Source organism: Babylonia areolata, chromosome 8 (genome assembly GCF_041734735.1).
Source record: "Babylonia areolata isolate BAREFJ2019XMU chromosome 8, ASM4173473v1, whole genome shotgun sequence".
Lineage (NCBI taxonomy): Eukaryota > Metazoa > Mollusca > Gastropoda > Neogastropoda > Buccinidae > Babylonia > Babylonia areolata.
The window spans coordinates 51,289,401-51,313,103 of record NC_134883.1 but is presented as its reverse complement, the minus strand read 5'-3'; the positions used below and the strand labels follow the sequence as shown (position 1 = coordinate 51,313,103).

The 23,703-nt window shown below is 43.9% G+C and overlaps 1 protein-coding gene across 9 annotated transcripts in view; it reads left to right on the top strand.

Moving 5' to 3' along the window:
• The window catches only part of LOC143284934 (cilia- and flagella-associated protein 54-like), a 179,785-nt gene that overhangs the window by 135,593 nt on the left and 20,489 nt on the right, over window positions 1-23,703 (top strand). For 8 of the 9 annotated variants that reach the window (XM_076592094.1, XM_076592097.1, XM_076592096.1 and 5 more), the window contains 10 exons: window positions 289-469; window positions 2,907-2,930; window positions 7,889-8,112; window positions 10,594-10,769; window positions 13,780-13,962; window positions 15,204-15,382; window positions 16,775-16,902; window positions 18,550-18,658; window positions 19,944-20,108; window positions 23,483-23,703. The exon at window positions 23,483-23,703 is cut by the window's right edge and continues 213 nt beyond it. In XM_076592094.1, the coding sequence (XP_076448209.1) occupies window positions 289-469; window positions 2,907-2,930; window positions 7,889-8,112; window positions 10,594-10,769; window positions 13,780-13,962; window positions 15,204-15,382; window positions 16,775-16,902; window positions 18,550-18,658; window positions 19,944-20,108; window positions 23,483-23,703 (1,590 nt within the window). The remainder of the gene's footprint in view (window positions 1-288; window positions 470-2,906; window positions 2,931-7,888; window positions 8,113-10,593; window positions 10,770-13,779; window positions 13,963-15,203; window positions 15,383-16,774; window positions 16,903-18,549; window positions 18,659-19,943; window positions 20,109-23,482) is intronic. The other variant, XM_076592095.1, reaches the window with a different exon arrangement.

The following is a 23,703-nucleotide window of genomic DNA, read 5'->3' as shown; positions in this document are numbered from 1 at the left end:
TGTCAGGACTGTCAACAGCTGACGATGAAAGCATCACACTGCACTGTGTGTTACAGGTCTGTCAGGACTGTCAACAGCTGACGATGAAAGCATCGCACTGCACTGTGTGTTACAGGTCTGTCAGGACTGTCAACAGCTGACGATGAAAGCATCACACTGCACTGTGTTACAGGTCTGTCAGGACTGTCAACAGCTGACGATGAAAGCATCACACTGCACTGTGTTACAGGTCTGTCAGGACTGTCAACAGCTGACGATGAAAGCATCACACTGCACTGTGTGTTACAGGTCTGTCAGGACTGTCGGCGGCAGAGCTGGAACTGGTGGTGCTGTGCCGAGTGGAGCAGGCGGCCATCTCCCTGCAGAAGCACCACGCCCCCATGGCAGCCCGCACCCTGCTGTCGGCGCTACAGCTGCTGCATGACTCACAGCTCTTTCAGCCCAGGAAGGCGCCGCCCCCACAGCAAAGGTTAGAGTGAGAAATACTGAGCACTACGTGTTGTTGCAGTCATGATGATCATTTACCATTCTGTCCTGAGCCTCTCAGTTCTGGTTCTGAGCAACCAGCAAACACTTGCTCAGAAATATGAATAGATAAACAGATAAATCAACGAATGAACAAATAAATAGATAGATGATAAAATAAAAATGAAATAGTATAATTATATAAATGAATGAATGAATGAATAAATAAGTAAATGAATAGATAAATCAATAGATAAGTAAATAAATGAATAGATTAATGAATATATAAGAAATAAACATGAAATGATATATAAAAATAAAAATGAATAACAATAAAGATGAAACTGAACATGAAATGATGAACAGATAAATGAATGAATAGACAGATAGATAGATAAATGAATGAATAAAAGGTCAAAGTGGAGTGGGTGGGAGGGTAGAATGGGGAAGGAGAAAAGTGTGTGTGTGTGTTTGGGGGTGGGGATGTGGGGGGGGGGGGGTTGGGGGGGGTGAGGTGGGATAAAGGTTGAGGCTGGAATCATTGTATGGATGAGGGATGAAGTCGTCAGTGTGTGAACAGATGATTGGGTCTTCTTCTTCTTCTTCAGCGTTCATGGGCTGCAACTCCCACGTTCACTCGTATGCACACGAGTGGGCTTTTACATGTTTGACCGTTTTTTTCCCCCTGCCATGTAGGCAGCCATACTCAGCTTTTGGGGGTGTGCATGCTGGGTATGTTCTTGTTTCCGTAACCCACCAAACGCTGACATGGATTACAGGATCTTTAATATGTGTATTTGATCTTCTGCTTGCATATACACATGAAGGGGGTTCAGGCACTAGCAGGTCTGCACATATGTTGAGCTGGGAGATGGTAAAAATCTCCACCCTTTGCCCACCAGGCGCCATCACCGGGATTTGAACTTGGGACCCTCAGATTGAAAGGCCAAAGCTTTAACCACTCGGCTATTGCGCCCGTCTGGGTCTTCATTGTGTCAGAAAAAAAAAGAAAACAGTGCAGAAATGGGTACATATGTGAGTCTGAAAATGGGTCAGGACTGTAGAATCTTTGTAGAATTATTTTTAAAAAAGTTTTTTTAATAAAATGAAGTTCAGAATCTTTGGGGAACAGTGCATCACAAGTGCACCAACATAGATCACAGGTGAGTGAACTGTCAGGTGAAGAGGTCAAGAGCCAGGTCAAGAAGTCATGTGGACAGGGTGAAAAGGTCAGGTGGGAAGGGAGAAGGTGTTATAGGGGAGTTGTGACGTAGCTGTGGAGGTCAGGGACACTATATTTCTCCTGCCCCCACCATCCCACCTTTTTCAAGGAATATTTCTTTCTTTGTCTTGCAACTGTTACAGGCAAAAGGCTTTGATAGCAACAGACAGGATTTTCTTTGTTATTGTTGATGATAACTGCCCTTCTCTTGTACCTCAGAGCTCATTAATAATCCATCCAAAACAGAAACGCTTCTTGTGTGTGCTTAACAGATTTGTTCTTTTAAGAAGCATCAGACTTTTAATGTAGTGAACAGCAGGGTTTTTCAGTAGCCAGAGTTTATTTATTGTGTGTGCGCTGACCCAAACGCTATCCGAACTTCTGTGTTTAGCTAGGGCTGTACAAGTGATCTTAGCATGGCTAAGATTTGTTTTGGCGTTAAGAATTGTTCCTTAGTCTGTGCTTTTTTTCCCCACAGACTTAACTCTTTCTCTGCCACAGGGGACTTTTGTTGATTAGACAGTGCACCGCCATAGGCGACTTTTTGTCAACATCGAGCAGTCATGTTAAAAGGACCTTTTTTCACATAGTAACAAAGCCTGACAGCTGCAGCCAGGTTCCCATCGACAGAACAATGACTAACCTTTGCCCCCTGACCAAGTTCAAAGCGACCAAGTCCATTGTGTCGTTTTTGACATGAAGTGAAGTCTGTGACAAAGGGCATGGTTTCTGAAGATATTTAGTGCTGGGGAGTGGTGTTTTTTTTTGTTTTTTTGTTTTTTTCCACACAGAAACTTGGCGTTGAAAGAGTTAAGGGAAATTCTGAACACGGAGGCAGAAGCTTGGCACTACTAAGATCAGTTATTATTGCAACCTGACAGTGAGTCAGACTTGTCCCAGTGCTTCCCCTTGTTTGCTTTTTTTTGGTCATGATAGGAAAAGGGTAAAGTGTGTATTCCCTCCCTTACCCACCCACCTTCTCCCTTCCCTCCCCTCCCTTTCCCTTCCCTTTTCCCCCATAATTATTTTTGCTAGCGTGTATGTGTGTGTGTGTGTGTGTGTGTGTGTGCGCACATGCGTGTGTGTGTGTTTGCGTGTACCTATATTTTTGTGCGTATCATGTATGTGTGTGTGTGTATTTTGCGCTTCTGCTGTTGCCTTGCCAATCCCCTACCCTCTGTGTGTGTGTGGGTGTGTGTGTACTGGTTTGCCTTTGCAGAGAGGAACCTGCTGTGTATGAGAGGTAACATGGATTGATTTTTTACACCTTGCTTTTTTGGGATTTTTTTCGCCCACCCGTCCTCGTTCTGCCTTTTCTTTTCTTCCCATCACTGGCATGTTCTTATCTCCCTTGTTTTTCCTTTTCAATTCCTGCACTAGAGGGCACCACTGTCTCTCTTGACCCTGTGTCGTGTGTTGTGTTCTGTGTCATTTCTCACTGACTGTGCTTGTTTTTGTTGTTTTTCTCTATTGAACTGGATTCTATTTTCATTCCATTGCATGAGTAGAGGATGCCTAAATAAGATGCAATAATAGTGCATGAATAAATAAGGTTTATTTACATTGATAGTTGGTACATAGATAAATTATCAATGATCTCTATTTTGACATGTCAGTAGATGGTACATAAAATTCACATTGAAACATTGATGGTATGTAAATGAATCAGTTATATTCGCGTTGAAAACAGGTGACACGCAAATGATACATGATACGGAGGTACTTCAGTTATATTCACACTGAGAAACGTTCATAGATGGTATGTATGTAAATCAACAAATGCTTGGTTTGCTTTGGAGTCAGGGCATCATAGAACCAAGACCTTAATTAAATTGAGAAATGTGTGGGTGTTTTTTGTTTCTTTTCTTTGAAGAAATGTGTACAGTACTCTGTGTTGTAGGCTTCCAATAAATGTAATATATCCTTCTTGTTCTTTAGACCGGAAGATGAAGAGGAGTAAGCTGGTATCATCGCTCGCATGCTTGCCTCAAGGGAATGTTTGATTGAAGAGGATTTGGTGGGAGGGTGGATTTGATTGAGCTGTTGTAATGTTTTATGTTATGTTTCTTCTTCTGCGTTCGTGGTCTGCAACTCTCACGTTCACTCGTACCTCCACGAATGTCTTTTACGTTAATGACCGTTTCTACCCCGCCATGCAGGCAGCCATACTCCGCTTTTGGAGGTGTGCATGCTGTGTATGTTCTTGTTTCCATAACCCACCAAACAGTGACATGGATTACAGGATCTTTAACGTGCGTATTTGATCTTCTGCTTGCATATACACACGAAGGGGGTTCAGGCACTAGCAGGTCTGCACATATATTGAACTGGGAGATCAGAAAAATCTCTACCCTTTACCCACCAGGCGCTGTCACCGTGATTCGAACCCGGGACCCTCACTTTGAAAGTCCAACGCTTTAACCACTCGGCTATTGTGCCGGTCTGATGTTATGTTTATATCTGGCTCGATGATGTAAGGCGCTTTGAGCAGCATTAGTACTGGATATCACGCCTTAGAAAAGTTATTATTTTTTTGTTTGTTTGTTTGGGTTTTTTTTGTTTTTGTTTTGTTTTTTGTTTGGATTTTGTTGTTGTTGTTGATTATTGAAGTTATCTGATTGAAGATAGGAATATGACAGGGAGAAATTGGACAGAACTTTGTTCACAGAGGAAGACAGGATATGATGGGCGTTAAAAGAGAAAGGAGAGTGGTTCTTTTTTTTTTTTTTTACAAGTAATGCAAGTTTCAAACTGTTTCTCAAACTGACTCAAACTTTGTATGTATGTATGTATGCATGTATGTATGATAGTCTTCTCCGCCTATGACCATCACAACAGCAGAGGAGACGGTTGCTTCATCGATAGAATTCGATTATAGTGGAGAGTGTTGTGCCCAAGTTACATCCACACTGTCTCGGCCAAGAGAGTTTTAGGACAGTCGGCAAACTTGAGTCTAAAAACATTTTGAAAACAGTATTGTTAACATAGGTCGTCTTGTGTTTATGTGTCTGTGTGTATGTTTTCTTGAAGCACTTTTTTTTCTAAAATTCTTGGAGAGAAAATACTGATAAATGGTTTTTGCATGAAAAGCACTTAATCCTCTTTCATTGTAATCTGTTACTGTCCTTGAATGCACTACTGTTTGTATTAATATTATAATTCCAAACTTGTTGACTGAATGAACTGACTTTCCAGTCATCTGTTTGCATTGATTTATCACCAGCACTGTTTTTTTTTTATTGTTCTCTTTTGATTGAACGAAAAAGGTTTCACAGTTTTGTTGTTGTTGTTGTTTTTTTACTTTATTTTGTGTTTCCTTATTAATTTGGTTCTTGTTGTGTTTTTTTTTCAGTATTGATGAGTTTATTAGTACTTGTCTGTTTGAGTGTGTGTGTGTTTGTGAGTGTGTGTTTGTGTGTGTGTGGGGAGGGGGGGGGGGCATGCATTTATGGGTGTATGAGTGTCTGTTTGCGTGCATGTTTGTATATGCTCGCATGTGTGCATTTGTATGTATACATAATTGAGTAAGTGAATGAATGTGTGTGCGTGTGCGTGTGTGTGCAGGCATGTGAGCATGTGTGTATAATTGTCCTGTTGTCATGATTCTTGCACAGATTTGTCTTGCAACATTTTCATCATACATTTCATGGTTTGATGATATGCGCACTGTGTATTATCATCTACTTTTACCTTTCACTGGCAGCACTTTGCTACACTTGAGTACACTTTACTAGACCTCTGTCATGCAGTTTACAGTTTGACAGTGGGACTTCTTCTTTCTTTTTTTTTAACAACTGCCTTTACTTTTCAGTGGCTACACTTTGCTACACTTCTCTGATGCATTTTACAGTCTGATAATGGGGCTTTTTTCAGGTCTTTTATCTTTCAGAAGCTGCATTCTGCTACAACACTACACTTTGCTACACTTCTCTGATACATTCTACAGTCTGATAATGGGGCTTTTTTTCAGGTCTTTTATCTTTCAGAAGCTGCATTCTGCTACAACACTACACTTTGCTACACTTCTCTGATACATTTACATTTTACAGTCTGATAATGGGGCTTTTTTCAGGTCTTTTATCTTTCAGAAGCTGCATTCTGCTACAACACTACACTTTGCTACACTTCTCTGATACATTCTACAGTCTGATAATGGGGCTTTTTTTCAGGTCTTTTATCTTTCAGAAGCTGCATTCTGCTACAACACTACACTTTGCTACACTTCTCTGATACATTTTACAGTCTGATAATGGGGCTTTTTTACGCTTTGCTTGCTACACTTTATGACACATCTTACAGTCTGACAATGTATTTTATCATCTACTTTTACTTTTCAATTCGCTATACTTTTATGACACATTTTACTTATCTGACAATGGGAACCATATATTATTGTCTACTTTTACCTTTCAGTAGCTTCACATGGCTACACTTTCTATCACATGTTTTACAATCTGGGCACTGTCTTCTTACGGTCTCTTTTTGCCTTTCGATTGCTACACTTGCTTTATTTTGCTACACTTTTTATCATACGTTTTATGATCTGGGCACAGTGTTTTTATCGTCTTCTTTTTCACTTTTATCATATATATTTTACAGTTTGGCCACAGTGTCTTTATGGTCTACTTTCACCTATCAATTGTTACACTTTGCTGTATTTTGCTACACATTCATTGTACATTTTACTATCTGGGCACAATGTTGTTGTTTTTATTGGAAAGTAAACACCTTGAAGAAGTGTATATTAATGTTTGACTCTTTTAAGGAAAGTGTTTATAGATTTATGTTTTCTCTGTTGAATGAATGTCTGTGTCTGTATATCTTTGTTTCCTGTACTCATCGTCTGTGTGTGTGTGTGTGTGTGTGTGTTTCTCTCTCTCTTCTTTCTATGTACGTGTGCATGCATGTGTGTGTGTGTGTGTGTGTGTTTCTCTCTCTCTTCTTTCTATGTACGTGTGCATGCATGTGTGTGTGTGTGTTTTTCGCTCTCTCTTCTTTCTATGTACGTGTGCATGCATGTGTGTGTGTGTGTGTGTGTGTTTCGCTCTCTCTTCTTTCTATGTACGTGTGCATGCATGTGTGTGTGTGTGTGTTTCTCTCTCTCTTCTTTCTATGTACGTGTGCATGCATGTGTGTGTGTGTGTTTTTCGCTCTCTCTTCTTTCTATGTACGTGTGCATGCATGTGTGTGTGTGTGTGTGTGTGTTTCGCTCTCTCTTCTTTCTATGTACGTGTGCATGCATGTGTGTGTGTGTGTGTGTGTGTGTTTCTCTCTCTCTTCTTTCTATGTACGTGTGCATGCATGTGTGTGTGTGTGTGTGTTTTTCGCTCTCTCTTCTTTCTATGTACGTGTGCATGCATGTGTGTGTGTGTTGTTGTTTTTTCCTGTGTGTGTGTGTGTGTGTGTGTGTGTCTTTCTCCTTGTTGTAATCTGTGGAGGATTTAATGTTATGATGTTCAGAGTCTCTGTCTCAGTTTTTTTCTGTCTCTGTCTCTGTCTGTCTCTCTCTCTTTTTTTTTTTTTTTTTTTCCACTGTTCTTCTCCATCTTCATTGCTGTCATCATATTTCTCTGTCTGTCAGTGACATTTTTATGTCTTTATCTGTCAGTGACATTTTTATGTCTTTATCTGTCAGTGACATTTTTATTTCTGTATCTGTCAGTGACATTTTATGCTCAAAATAATTCTGTGTACTACATGTCATTATCACCTGTTTTCCTCTTATCTGTGGAACATGGAACAGGCACAGACATACATGCAAACAGACATATTACATGCTTATCATTTGACGTACATGTTGGTTGCTCAAGTTGTTTTTTTTCTCACAAGACTTTGTTAGTATAAGGATCGCTGAAATTTAGTCTTGTTTTTTTGTTTTTTTAATTGAAAACAGTTTCACTTTAAGCAGACTTTGACACAAGTATGGTCACCAGACCACGAAGAACACCAACAGACAGGCAAAAAAAGAAAAGAAAGAAAGAAAAAAAAAGACATCGTATGCTGTGTGTATGTGTGTGTGTGTGTGTGTGTGGAACAGACCATCATCTATGAATGGAAACAACTCCAGCCGCTGATCATACACTATGTGTGTGTGTGTGTGTGTGTGTGTGGAACAGACCATCATCTATGAATGGAAACAACTCCAGCCGCTGATCATACACTATGTGTGTGTGTGTGTGTGTGTGTGTGTGTGTGGAACAGACCGTCGTCGATGAAGGGGAACAACTCCAGTCGTAAGGCAGCGGCAGCAGGGGCAGGGGGGACTGGGGGGGTGGAGGTGAGGCTGGTGGATGTGGAGAGCAACCAGTTCCAGTTCCAGAACTTCCAGAGTCGGGCCCGCCTGGACGCCCGCCTTTGGCTGTCTTGCCGCCTGGCCCTGGTTCGATCCCTCAACCACGAGATCCGCGGCATGGGGGAGGTCAAAGGTGAGGGGAGAGGAGGGGAGGCAACAGCCGGTGAATGTTGATGATGATAATAATAATAAGAACGATGGTAATAATGATAATAATAATGATGATGATAATAATGAGAACGATGGTAATAATGATAATAATAATGATGATGATGATAATGAGAACGATGGTGATAATGATAATAATAATGATGATGATGATAATAATGAGAACGATGGTAATAATGATAATAATAATGATGATGATCATAATGAGAACGATGGTAATAATGATAATAATAATGATGATGATGATGATAATGATAAGAACGATGGTAATAATGATAATAATAATGATGATGATAATAATGAGAACGATGGTAATAATGATAATAATAATGATGATGATAATAATAAGAACGATGGTGATAATGATAATAATAATGTGGTAATAATGATAATAATAATGATGATGATGATGATAATAATAAGAACAATGGTAATAATAATGATAAGAATGATGATGATGATGATAATGATGACTGTAATAGTAATAACAACAATAGTAATAACAATGATAACACTAACAACAACAGCAGCAATGATAATGATGGTGGTAATAATAACAATGATCATCATCATAAGTGGAGTTATGGCCTAGAGGTAACGCGTTTCGCCTAGGAAGCGAGAGAATCTGAGTGCGCTGGTTCGAATCGCGGCTCAGCCGCCGATATTTTCTCCCCCTCCACTAGACCTTGAGTGGTGGTCTGGATGCTAGTCATTCGGATGAGATGATAAACTGAGGTCCCATGTGCAGCATGCACTTAGCGCATGTAAAAGAACCCACGGCAACAAAAGGGTTGTTCCTGGCAAAATTCTGTAGAAAAATCCGCTTTGATAGGAAAAACAAATAAAACTGCACGCAGGAAAAAATACAAAACAATGGGTGGCGCTGTAGTGTAGCGACACACTCTCCCAGGGGAGAGCAGCCCGAATTTGACACAGAGAAATGTGTTGTGATAAAAAGAGAAATACAAGTACAAATAATACAGTAATGATAAAGTACACATGTACAGTACCAGTCTCTCTGGGTGTGCTTTCCATGAAAGAAAAAGTTATAAATTACATGAACCAGTAATGATAACACTAATAATAATGATCATGATGATGATTATAATAGTGATAACAACAATAACGATAACAACAACAGGGATAATGACAATGATAACAGTCAAAATGATGACAATAATGATGATGATAATTGTATATAGCATTGTATATAGCACCCTTTCTCTCTCTCGGGGGGAGGGGGGTGGGGGATTTACATGACAGAAAAAGTTACACATTTTACTTGAACCTTTGATGACCACTTTGCTTTTTCTTTCTCTCCCCCTCTCCCTCCCTCCTTCCCTCTTCTGTCGTTCCTTATACATGCAAAGAGAACTGACGGGCATGGAGTGAAGTGTAGAGATAGGAAACCAAGGGCGTCAAAAGTTGAGTTTTGGACTTGGTGAAGATTGGAAGGCAGAGACAGCGTCAGATGAGCGGATATGATGTGGAAGGTTGTTCCATATATGAGGAGCACAATACAGCACAGCGCAGCACGGCACAGCGCAGCGCAGCACAACACAGTATAATTAATTGCAGTGTACAATTGTTGTAATTATTAATTGCAATGTTTTTAAAAGCGAATATGTGAAATGCTTTTATTTGAGAACATATGTTTATTACTCTTGTTTAATCAAGTAATCCGCGTGTGTGGGGGGGTGGGGTTGGGGGGGTTGCGGGGGGATGCTGATTATCTGGTTGCGGTTTTCCGCAATTTATCTTTATTCTTATCATATCTGTCTATTATAATCAATGTGCAGTATAGTAGGCTATGTTTATAATTATATTCAAATAATGTTTCTTAATTCTTTCTGTTTTTACATTAAGAATACTAGTTATTACCTGCAGTGTGTGGATGGATGTATGAAACGGTGTATGTGATATTTTTTACATTTGTATCTTCGTAATATTCGTAAAAGCTGTTGTTGTCTTTTACAGTTATGGTCCCCATATTGTTTACTTGTCTATGTTGTGATAATGCACCTGACCAAATTTCTCCAGTTGGAGATAATAAAGTTATTCTTGTCTTATCTTATCTTATCTTATCTTATCTTATCTTATAGTACAGTACAGTGCAGCACAGCACAGCACAACACAACACAGTACAGCACAACACAGCACAGCACAGCACAGCACAGTATAGAATGATACAATACAATGCATGTAACTTACCTGAACTGCCTCCGCCCACCCCCCCCACTCCACACACACCCCACCCCCCAACCCCCACACCCCACCCCCACACACCCTACCCCCCCAACCCCTTCAAAAAAACAAACAAACCAACCTCACTGTGTTCATCCGTGTCTGTTCCCCCCCCCCCCAAAAAAAAAAAAAACAACAACAAAAAACAAGACGGGATGCCGTGAATTGTTGTATATCCCAGTGTTTTGTGTGTGTGTGTGAGGCCCGGAGAACAAGGTGCTGACGGAGCTGGCGGAGTGCCGACAGTACTGTCTGGAGGGGCTGAAGGAAGCGGAGGCCTGCGGGGACGTGGAGGTGCAGGCCGAGTTCCTCGTCCAGGGGGCGCTGCTGAACATCATGGAGGGGCGTGACCTGGAGCAGACCATCAACACGCTGGATGTATGTTGGTGGATGGGGTTTTGTTGTGGGTTGGGTCGGGTTGGGTTATGTTGGGTTACAGTGGTAAGTGGAGTGATGGCCTAGAGGTAACGCGTCCTGCCTAGGAAGCGAGAGAATCTGAGCGCGCTGGTTCGAATCACGGCTCAGCTGCCGATATTTTCTCCCCCTCCACTGACTAGACCTTGAGTGGTGGTCTGGACGCTAGTCTCTCGGATGAGACAATAAACCGAGGTCCCGTGTGCTAGCATGCACTTAGCGCACATTAAAGAACCCACAGCAACAAAAGGGTTGTTCCTGGCAAAATTCTGTAGAAAAATCCACATCGATAGGAAAAACAAATAAAACTGCATGCAGGAAAAAATAACAAAAAAAAAAGTGTGGTGCTGTAGTGTAGCGATGCGCTCTCCCTGGGGAGGGCAGCCCGAATGTCACACAGAGAAATCTGCTGTGATAAAAAGAAATACAAATAATTGAACAAATAAGAAACTCTAGGGAGAGCTGGACAGTACAAGATCTTCAGAAAAGAAGCCCCCCCTCAGACAAGTGTTTCGGCCCTTAACTCCTTACACTCTGAGGGGGCCAGGCCGCACCCAGGTCATGACTCCTGGATGCCCTTGTATTGCTGCCTTTTTTCTTTTTCTTTTTTTTCCCTGGTCCTCAGCAGGTTCGAACCTGCGCCTCCAGGGTGGTCACCACTTCAGAACTGAGTCACCTTTTCTGGCACACATTTTAACCACTGAGCTGTCGTACGCCTAGTTTGAGTACGGAAATTTAATCCTTATTTATGGGTTGGGTAGGGTTGCGTTACATCATTTATGGATTTGGGGTTGGGTTGAGTTACATCATTGATGGGTTTTGGGTTGGGTTGGGTTGGGTTACATTGATGGGTTTTGGATTGGGTTGGGTTGGGTTACATTGATGGGTTTGGGGTTGGGTTGGGTTGGGTTACATTGATGGGTTTGGGGTTGGGTTGAGTTACATCATTGATGGGTTTTGGGTTGGGTTGGGTTGGGTTACATTGATGGGTTTTGGATTGGGTTGGGTTGGGTTACATCATTGATGGATTTTGGATTAGGTTACATCATTGATGGATTTTGGATTGGGTTGGGTTACATCATTGATGGGTTTTGGGTTGGAATTCATTATTGATGGATTTTGGGTTGGGTTGGGTTGGATTACATCATTGATGGGTTTTGGGTTGGGTTACATCATTGATGGGTTTTGGGTTGTTTACATCATTTATGGATTTTGGGTTGGGTTGGGTTACATCATTTATGGATTTTGGGTTGGGTTACATCATTGATGGGTTTTGAGTTGGGTTGGGTTGGGTTGGGTTACATCATTTATGGACTTTGTGTTGGGTTGGGTTGGGTTGGATTACATCATTTATGGACTTTGGGTTGGGTTGGGTTGGGTTACATCATTTATGGATTTTGGGTTGGGTTATATCATTTATGGATTTTGGGTTGGGTTACATCATTGATGGGTTTTGAGTAGGGTTGGATTGGGTTGGGTTACATCATTTATGGATTTTGGGTTGGGTTGGGTTTGGTTGTGTTGGGTTACATTATTTATGGGTTTTGTGTTGGGTTGAGTTGTATTGTGTTGTGTTGTATTTATTGTGTTTTATTATATTGCATTTAATCATGATGTATTGTGTTTTGTTGTATTATAGTTATTGTGTGCATGTTTTTCTGCATTTTGTGTGTGCATGTTTTTATGTATTTGTGTGTGTGTGTGTGTGTGTGCGTGCACAAGTGTGCGCATGCATGTGTGTGTGTGTGTGTGTGTGTGTGTGTGTGCGTGCACAAGTGTGCGCATGCATGTGTGTGTGTGTGTGTGTGCGTGCACAAGTGTATGTGTGTGTCTGTGTGTGTGTCTGTGTGTGTTTGCATGCTGACAGAAAACCAATCAATACACACACAAAAAAGTAAAACGAAAAAGAAAAGCAAACACAGAAACCCAGTGTCGTTTCCCAGGTCTTCCTTCCCTGTATCCACTGATCATACATCCTCACTTCAACAACCTCCTCCCACCACAAACCTCACAGTGTTGAACAACGCCTGTCTGTCTGTTCCCACCCCCCACACACACCTCCACCCCCTCCATGCCCTCCACCCCACCCTACTTGCAGGATGCGATACGTCTGCTGTCCAGCGTCAGCTGCCTGTCGATGCCAGCATGATGACGGAAGTGACTCAATAAACACTTCCTCCCATCCCATACCTCGATTTATTATTAACCTACGTCTGTCCCCACCCACCCCATCCCCCACCCCCTCCCCGCCCCCCTCTGGCAGGATGCGATACGCCTGGCCTGTTTATGCCAGCACCATGCCACAAGTGACTCACCTAAAGCCAAACTTCACTATGTTATTGACCTGTGTCTGAAACGAGTGACTCACCTAAAGCCAAACTTCACTATGTTATTAACCTGTGTCTGAAACAAGTGACTCACCTAAAGCCAAACTTCACTATGTTATTAACCTGTGTCTGAAACAAGTGACTCACCTTATCACCTTCGCTCTCCCCAAACCTATTAACCTATGTCTGGTACCCCTCCACTCCCCACACACACACACCTCCTCCCACCCCAAACCTCACTATATTATCAACCTATGTTTGTTTTGCAAGGACACAACACATCTGCTGTCCGGCATCAGCTGCCTGTCAGTGCGATGCTGGTGTAATGACTCGAGTGGCTCATTGAAACTCCCCCTCTCACCCAAAACCCTCACTATATTATTAACCTATGTCTGACACAAGTAACTTATCGAAACTCCCCCTCTCACCCAAAACCCTCACTATATCATTAACCTATGTCTGACACAAATAACTTATCGAAACGCCCCCTCTCACCCAAAACTTCACTGTATCATTAACCTATGTCTGTACCTCCCCTCTGTCAGGGCCGGATATACCCCTTGCCTGTCGATGCCCAGCATCACGACACAAGCGGTTTACCTTAACGCCTCTCTGTGTTATGATGGAACGATGTCTGTTTCCCCCAGGACGTGATACGCCTGCTGTCTGGCGTCAGCTGCCTGTCGATGCCCGGGGAGGAGCTGCTGGCGGCCTGTCACATCCTCCGCACGGATCTGGAGGCCACCACACCAAGCCTCACCCCCTCCGACACCCCCACACAGCGCACCCTCCAGGCCTACCTCCTGGCTCAGGACATCATCCTGCAACAGGTGGGTGTGGTAGGACAGGGGGAGGGGTTGTTGGGGGGGAGGATGGAGCGGAGGGGAGAGGAGGAACTGGTTGCTGGATTATCTGATTGATGTACATACTTATTTAGCACCTGATCACGGCGATGCCAACTGTTACAATTTCACCATGTTTTGTTATGCCTCAAGACCTGACTAAGCGCATTGGGTTACGCTGTTGTTGGTCAGGTATCTGCTCAGCAGATGTGGTGTAGCATGTATGGATTTGTCCAAACACAGTGACGCCTCCTTTTTGGGGTAACTGAACTGAACTGTCAACGCTCGATCACAGTTTGTTGTGACATTCCACCAACGTCAGAATTGTTCCAAGGTGTTGGTTTTCAGCTACATAGCATGGTCACATGCTTTCCTGTGGTAACATTACCCAGACACTGGAGACCCATGCATCACGAGGCCATGTGGTCTCACATGATGATGGGCAGCTAATTGCATGCGTGTTTGCATTGAAACAGCGTAGAGTGGACCTATCAGCTTAATCGTTACGCTGAACAAGAGAACAAATATGGGTGTTGTCCCTACAGATGGAGAAAGTAGGGAGGAAGTTGGCAGAATGGTTAAGATGCTCAGCTGCCAATACAGAGAGTCCGTCAGGGTGTGGGTTCGCATCCCACTCTCGCCTTTTTCCAAAGTTTTGACTGGAGAATTGAACTGAGCGTCTGTGTTGTTGGATGAGACGATAAACCAAGGTCCCGTGTGCAGCAGACACTTTGCGCACTGAAAAAAAACCCATGGCAACGCGCGAGAGTTGTCCTCTGGCAAAATTTGGTAGCAGAGATCCACTCTGATAGGTACACAGATATGTAAGCATGCACGCAAGGCCTGACTGAGCGTGATGGGTTATACTGCTGATCAAGCATCTTGTCTAGTGGACGTTATACTGCTGATCAAGCATCTTGTCTAGCGGACGTTATACTGCTGATCAAGCATCTTGTCTAGCGGACGTTATACTGCTGATCAAGCATCTTGTCTAGTGGACGTTATACTGCTGATCAAGCATCTTGTCTAGTGGACGTTATACTGCTGATCAAGCATCTTGTCTAGTGGACGTTATACTGCTGATCAAGCATCTTGTCTAGCGGACGTTATACTGCTGATCAAGCATCTTGCCTAGTGGACAATGTGGTGTAGCGTATATATGAATTTGTCCAAAACACAGTTACGCCTCCGTCTTGAGAAACTGAAACTGAAACTGCCCCCCTTTGCAGATGGAGGCACTGGGGGAGAAGATCGAACACCACCTGCCGCTGGGCCAGCTGCGGCACCTCAGCGCCCCGGTCAGCCCCATGGGCAACATCTTTACCCCGCAGGTCCTACGTCTGGCTCAGCTCAAGCTGCGCATCGGCCACGCCATGTCCCGCAACCTGGCCAGGGACATTCGCAATGGGTACTGTCCCCTTGGTGTCAGCCGCTCTTTTTTTCTTTTTTTTTTCCTCTTGTGTGCATGGGTGGGCAAGGCAAAGCAAGGCAAGAAGTTTATTTTGTGTGCCCCCAAGTGGACATTGGAACATTACATACATTCATCTTTTACACATAACATGCCCCCTGGTGGACATTGGAACATTACATACATTCATCTTTTACACATAACATGCAGATAAAAAGAGTGATGTAAAAAACCTAGAAATAGGCCCGTTCGTTCAGTCACTCAATATACACATTAACAAGTAATATTTCAGTCATAATACAAACAAACAATTTTTTTACTATCAATTGACAAAATATTAATGAAAGAACTACCTATAGAAGAAACAAAAGTATTTCTTTCTTTTTTTAATGTGTGTGTGTGTGTGTGTAGGTCCCAGAAGTTTTGGACATTTTGTTTCATTGATGATGGAGGTAAATAAAATAATGATAATAATAATGGTATTTATATAGCGCTGAATCTTGCGCAGAGACAAATCAAAGCGCTTTCGCACCAGTCATTCACACGCATGCATAACTCTAAAACTGTAGAAACTAAAGACAAGGAAGGGCAGGCAAGGGAGGCTATTTTGGGAAGAGGTGGGTTTTAAGGCCAGACTTGAAAGAGCTGAGTGTGGAGACTTGACGAAGCGAAAGAGGAAGTTCATTCCAATCGCAAGGTCCAGAGACAAAGAACGGCGGCCAACAGTCAAGTGTTTGAATCTGGGTATGCGTAAACAGAGTGGATCCGAAGCCGATTGACCGTGTGTGTGTGTGTGTGTGTGTGTGTGCAGTCAAGTGGAGGAGGGCCCCTTACTGCAGTGGGTAGAGTGTTGGGTGTATGTGTGTGTGTGTGCAGTCAAGTGGAGGAGGGCCCCTTACTGCAGTGGGTAGAGTGTTGGGTGTATGTGTGTGTGTGTGCAGTCAAGTGGAGGAGGGCCCCTTACTGCAGTGGGTAGAGTGTTGGGTGTATGTGTGTGTGTGTGCAGTCAAGTGGAGGAGGGCCCCTTACTGCAGTGGGTAGAGTGTTGGGTTTCTGTGTGTGTGCGATCAAGTGGAGGAGGGCCCCTTACTGCAGTGGGTAGAGTGTTGGGTGTATGTGTGTGTGTGTGCAGTCAAGTGGAGGAGGGCCCCTTACTGCAGTGGGTAGAGTGTTGGGTGTATGTGTGTGTGTGTGCAGTCAAGTGGAGGAGGGCCCCTTACTGCAGTGGGTAGAGTGTTGGGTGTGTGTGTGTGTGTGTGCAGTCAAGTGGAGGAGGGCCCCTTACTGCAGTGGGTAGAGTGTTGGGTGTATGTGTGTGTGTGTGCAGTCAAGTGGAGGAGGGCCCCTTACTGCAGTGGGTAGAGTGTTGGGTGTATGTGTGTGTGTGTGCAGTCAAGTGGAGGAGGGCCCCTTACTGCAGTGGGTAGAGTGTCTGGGGGTGCTGAGCACAGCCCTGGAGATCCTGCAGGTCAGCATGCGCCGTGAGGCCGGCACTGAGGCCGAGATCCTCCTGGCCATGGGTTAGTGCTGATGTCTGGCTGGCTGTCTGTTTGGCTGTCTGGCTGTTTCTCTATGTTTGTCTGTTTATTTTCTGTCTGTCTGTCTGTCTCCCTGCCTCTGTATGTATCGTAGGCTTTCATCTGTCTGTCTATCTCTGTCTGTCTGTCTGTCTGTCTGTCTATCTCTGACTGCCTATCTATCTGTCTCTGTCTGACTGTCTGTCTGTCTGTCTATCTCTGACTGTCTGTTTATCTATGACTGTCTATCTCTGTTTGTATGTCTGTCTGTCTGACTGTCTGTCTGTCTGTCTGTCTATCTCTGACTGCCTATCTATCTGTCTCTGTCTGACTGTCTATCTCTGTCTGTCTTTTTTCTGTCTGTATGTCTATCTGCCTCCCTGCCTCTGTATGTACGCTTTCATCTCTCTGTCTGTCTCTGTCTGTCTGTCTTCCTGCCTCTGTATGTATCGTATGCGTTCATCTGTCTGTCTGTCTCCCTCTGTCTGACTGTCTGTCTGTCTGTCTGCCTGTTTACAATCACATGGGATGTGTGTGTGAATACCTGTTTTCAGTCACATTGGATGTGTGTGTGTGTGAATACCTTTTTACAATCACATGGGATGTGTGTGTGTGAATACCTTTTTACAATCACATGGGATGTGTGTGTGTGTGAATCACCTCACCTCACCTCAGGCCCATGACTAAAGTAGTTGTTAGGGGAAGCCTGAGGACCGCATACGCAACCTCCCTTCTCCATCTGTCTCTGTCGGCAGCCGCCGGCAGCAGCTCACGTGTGTGGAGTCCGGTCCATTGTTTGATGTTCTCATGCCAGTTCTTCCGCTGTCTTCCTCTTCTTCTCCCACCCTCAATGGTGCCTTGCATGATTGTTTTGGACAAGCTGGTGTGTTGAGTGTTGTGTCCAAACCATATCAGCTTGCGTCTCTTCACAGTTGAAAGGAGAGGTTCCTGAGGTTCAGCAAGGTTCTCAATTCTGCTCCGTACATGTTCATTGGTCCTGGGCTTGATCCAGGGAATTTGAAGGAGCTTCCTCAGGCATTTGTTCTCGAAGGCCTGGATCTTCCTTTCAGTTTCGGCCGTCAGTGTCCATGCCTGGCAACCATGCAGTACAATGGAGACTACCATGGTGTGAACACCTTTTTACAATCACATGGGATGTGTGTGTGTGTGTGAACACCTTTTTACAATCACATGGGATGTGTGTGTGTGTGTGAATACCTTTTTACAGTCACATGGGATGTGTGTGTGTGTGTGAATACCTTTTTACAATCACATGGGATGTGTGTGTGTGTGTGAATACCTTTTTACAATCACATGGGATGTGTGTGTGTGTGTGAATACCTTTTTACAATCACATGGGATGTGTGTGTGAACACCTTTTTACAATCACATGGGATGTGTGTGTGAATACCTTTTTACAATCACATGGGATGTGTGTGTGAATACCTTTTTACAATCACATGGGATGTGTGTGTGTGTGAATACCTTTTTACAATCACATGGGATGTGTGTGTGTGTGTGAATACCTTTTTACAATCACATGGGATGTGTGTGTGTGTGTGAATACCTTTTTACAATCACATATGATGTGTGTGTGTGAATACCTGCGTTCAGTCACATGTGTGTCTCCTTGTTGTGTGTGACTGACAGGTAAGATCCAGAAGATGCTGGTGTACCAAGGAAAGTACCAGCCCCGCGCTGCAGCCTCCACTCTGCTCGATGCCATCAAGGTGTCGTATGCCAATGACCACGACCTGGGGTAGGACACTTTTCTTTTCTTCTTCTTCTTTGTGTGTTTAGTTAACTCACTCTGGACGAATAGTTCTCTCCCTTGCTTTTCCCTACAGACGACCCATTTGTTAGGGTTAGGAAAAAAACTCACAAAAAATACAAAACGTAAAGTAACTGAATGAAACTCACTGTACTTGACCCACTGACCCCTCTCCTCACGTCGTGAGAACACCCAGCCCCCTCCCTCTTGACTGCTCTCAGAAGCTGTCACTGTCAGTACCTTCTTGCAGATAGCTTTCTTCACTGCAGATACTTTATTCAACATCTTCATCATCCTCGTCAGTGTCAAAACCTTCAGTTTGAAGCATTTCAACCACTTCACCAATGGTAAAAGCCGCTGTCGTGATCTAGTTTGCTCCAAAAATTTCCACTTGTATCGGCTGCGACGCCATTTTCGATACATATGCAGATTAGTTTGCCGAGTGGGGTCCTGAACTCACTGACTTGCTGTGGAGAGTATTGTTACAATATCTCATGAAGAAGCTTTCCATTCGACCCTTGACACATTCACAGTGCCTGGTGTAGCTGCGATTGTTATGCTACCCCATGAGGAAAACGTGGAAAAGTTTTAAATTGTCGAAACTGCTATAGGGTTCCATTGTCTGGAGTGACTTAATAACCTCCTTTCACCGCCAGTCAGTTTAGAAAAGACGGTGTGTAAGATTAGTAGGGGATGCGTAGAAAATATGGCCTGACTTACCACCGAAAATTAAGAACAGGCAGCCATACTCTGTTTTCAGGGGGTGGGGGGTGGGGGGTCGCAGGGGTGGGGGTCGCAGGGGGAGTACTGAATGGGATGAACTGGTTGTTGCTCCAGACTGATCCACCAGGCGTACATGGAGATGGCAAATGTTGACTAGGATGGCAGGATCTTTAACATGCCAAATAGGCAGCCATACTCCATTTTCAGGGGGTGTACTGAATGGAGTGAATTGGTTTGCTTCAGACTGATGCGCCAAACATACCTGGAGGTGGATAACGCTGATTTGGGTTGCAGGATCTTTAGCATGCCAAATAGGCAGCCATACTACATTTTCAGGGGAGGTGTTGGGGGGCGGGGGGGTTACGGAATGGTATCTTTCTCTTCTTTGATCGTGGGCTGTGGCTCCCACGTTCACTTGTATGTACACGAGTGGGGTTTGTTTTTTTTACATGTCTGACCAGTTTTTACCCCCCCTGCCAGCCATGTAGGCAGCCATACAGGGTTTTCGGGGGGTGGGCACTGAGCAGTATGAACTGGGTTGTTGCTGCAGGCTGATCCGGCAGGCGTACCTGGAGATGGCGCTGGTGTACCTGTACGGGTGTGGGGGTGGTCAGCAGGTGAGGAAGGAGGGTTCTGTGATGGAGTCCGGCACTTGGGACAGCGGTGACGAGTCTGCCGCCAGCACAAAGTCCTCCTCCGTCAAGGAGAAGAAACGGTCAGTCGTCATCCTCTGTCGTCCTCATCGTCGTTGTTGTCATCATTGTTGTCGTCAGTGTCATTATCATCATCGTTGTCGTTGTCATCATCATTTTCGTTGTCGTCATCATCATCATCGTTATCATCGTTGTTTTCATCATTATAGCCGTCTTCATCATCATCATCGTCACCGTCATTGTCATCATCATCTTCATCGTTGTTGTCATCACCATCATCACTGTCATCATCGTCATCTTCGTCTTCTTCATCATCATCGTCATCGTTGTTGTTATTGTCATCATCATCATCATCATCATCATCATCATCATTATTATTGATACTTACATAGTGCTTATCTTCAGTCAGAGACCACAGTTAATCATCATTATTATTGTTATTATTCACTCTTCCAGTTCACCTGTCTTCAGTTAGAGACCACAGTTAATCATCATTATTATTGTTATTATTCACTCTTCCATTTCACCTGTCTTCAGTTAGAGACCACAGTTAATCATCATTATTATTGTTATTATTCACTCTTCCAGTTCACCTGTCTTCAGTCAGAGACCACAGTTAATCATCATTATTATTGTTATTATTCACTCTTCCAGTTCACCTGTCTTCAGTTAGAGACCACAGTTAATCATCATTATTATTGTTATTATTCACTCTTCCAGTTCACCTGTCTTCAGTCAGAGACCACAGTTAATCATCATTATTATTGTTATTATTCACTCTTCCAGTTCACCTGTCTTCAGTCAGAGACCACAGTTAATCATCATTATTATTGTTATTATTCACTCTTCCATTTCACCTGTCTTCAGTCAGAGACCAAATCCAGTCATCATCATCATCATCATCATCGTTGTTGTTACTACGTTGTGTTTCTCAGATCATCATCCGATTCACGATGGCTGTTCTCTCTCCATGTTAAAACACCAGTCCTCCGGTGAATCTTCCTTTTCTAATTTAGCGTCATCTGTCTGGAACAGTTTACCTCATGATCTTTGTCACTCCTTCTCATTTCAATGTTTTAAAAGTGGTCTGAAAACACATCTTTTTGAAAACGCCAATACATAGACCTTCCATCTCTTTCCAACGACATTCAGTTATGATGATACAATGTAACACAATACAACACAATATAACACAACACAACACAACACAATACAATACAGTACAATGCAGTACAATACAATACAGTACAATACAATACAGTACAATCCAATGCAATACAATGAAGCCTCTCCCTTACAGGTGGAAGAGATACAATCCAATCCAGTCCAATCCAATACTATACAATACAATGCATTACAATACAATAAAATACAGAGTGAAACCTCCGCCTTGCAGGTGGAAGAGCAACAATAGAATGGAATAGAATATGTCTTTATTACCAAGTGTACCAGGTCACAAGGAATATAGGGGGAGATAGTACATAACAATGTATGAACACAAATCGAAAATCATACACAAACACACATACAGTAGAAATTAGGATACATACAAGTGCATATCAATATAAAAACTTGTGCATACTCACAAATGCGTGCACTGCACACACACACACACACACACGCACACACGTTTGAACAGAAGCCGCATATTACATGTGGATGGGGCTGATGGCTAGATCTCCAGGTAGATGGTTGTTGATTGCACAATTCTAGTTATACAATACAACACAATACAATGCAATGCAATGCAATGCAGTGCAATACAATACAATACAATGCAATACAACACAATACAATGCAATGCAGTACAATACAATACAATACAATACAATACAATACAAAGTGAAACCCCCCCTTTGCAGGTGGAAGAGCAACAATACAATACAATCCAGTGCAATCCAATACAATACAATACAGTACAGTACAGTACAGTACAGTACAGTGCAATGCAATGCAATGCAATGCAATACAATACAATACAATGCAATACAATACAATACAATGCAATGCAATACAATACAGTACAATACAATACAATACAAAGTGAAGCCTCTCCCTTGCAGGTAGAAGAGCAACAATACAATACAATACAATGTGTGGTTCGTCCGTCAGGATCAACGAGGACCATCTAGTCATCCTAGGGGTGGGTGGGTTGGGCTCTGTGGGTGCGCAGATGACTGGTCAGGCCAATCCGCGCCCGGAAGGTTCTGACGCAGTGTGGACAGGGGACGGTGGCGGCTGTCGGGGACTTGCTGGCACTGCTTTTCCCGGCCTGTCTGCGTTGCTCTGCTGCAGCGATTCTGTCGGCCTCACAGGATTTGGCGCCATTGTGGACAGCTGAACGCCACTTTGGTCTGTCCATTGCATTCAGCTCCCATGTGTCGTGGCTGATGTTGAAGGCCTTCAGAGAAGCTTTCAGAGTGTCTTTGAAGCGCTTCTTTTGGCCTCCATGGCAGCGCTTGCCATGTTGGAGTTCGCCGTACAGCAGTTTCTTGGGGAGCCGGTGGTCTGGCATGTGAACTACATGGCCTGCCCAGCACAGCTTGTCCTGCATCAAGATGGTGTAGATGCTGGGCAAGTTTGCATGAGTGAGCACCTCTGTGTCAGGGATCTTCTCTTGCCACTTTATGCCGAGAAGTTTTCTGGGGCTGGTGGTGTGGAAGTGGTTCAGCTTTTTGGCTTGGCGTTTGTAGACCATCCATGATTCACATCCATAGAGCAGTGTGGTGAGAACTATGGCCTTGTATACTTTGAGCTTCATCTCCAGGGTGATGCCTCTCCTGTTGCAAACGTTCTTATTGAGTCTGCCGAAGGCTTCGCTGGCTTTGGCAAGTCTGGCATTCACCTCGTCGTCGATGACAACTGTGCGAGAGAGTGTACTGCCCAGGTATGTGAACTTGTCCACCGCATTTAGTCGTTGCCCGTTGATGACGATGTTTGGTTCAACGTAAGGCTTTCCTGGAGCTGGCTGGTGCATCACCTCAGTCTTCTTTGTGCTGACTGTGAGGCCAAAGTTGTCACAGGCAGCAGAGAACTTGTCGACGCTGTGTTGCATGTCAGCTTCGGAGGCAGCATTGAGAGCGCAGTCATCAGCAAACAGGAAGTCGTTGACGGTGTCTGTCCTCACCTTGGTTTTTGCTTGAAGCCTCCTGAGGTTGAAGAGTGAGCCATCTGTGCGGTACCTGATGCCAATGCCTACGTCAGCGTCTCTGAAGGCATCTGTCAGCATGGCTGAAAACATGAGACTGAACAGGGTGGGGGCAAGAACACGCCCTTGCTTGACTCCGTTGGAGACAGAGGTCTCTCCGTTACAACACAATGCAACACAATACAAAGTGAAGCCTGTCCCTTGCAGGTGGAAGAGATACAATACAATACAATACAATACAATACAATACACTGCAACACAATACAAAGTGAAGCCTGTCCCTTGCAGGTGGAAGAGCAAGAAGGAGCGCTCCATGACCAAGATGAAGGAGGAGGAGACGGAGGCAGACAAGGAGCGCCGTGCAGCCTGGATATCCATCCGCTGCGCAGCGGCCACGGCCCAGGCCATGAAGAGCAGGGCCATGATGATAGGGGACGCTGACATTGCAGCCCACAAGGCCGTGCCACTGGAGCGCTTGCAGCAGCAGCAGCAACTGCAGCAGCAGCAAC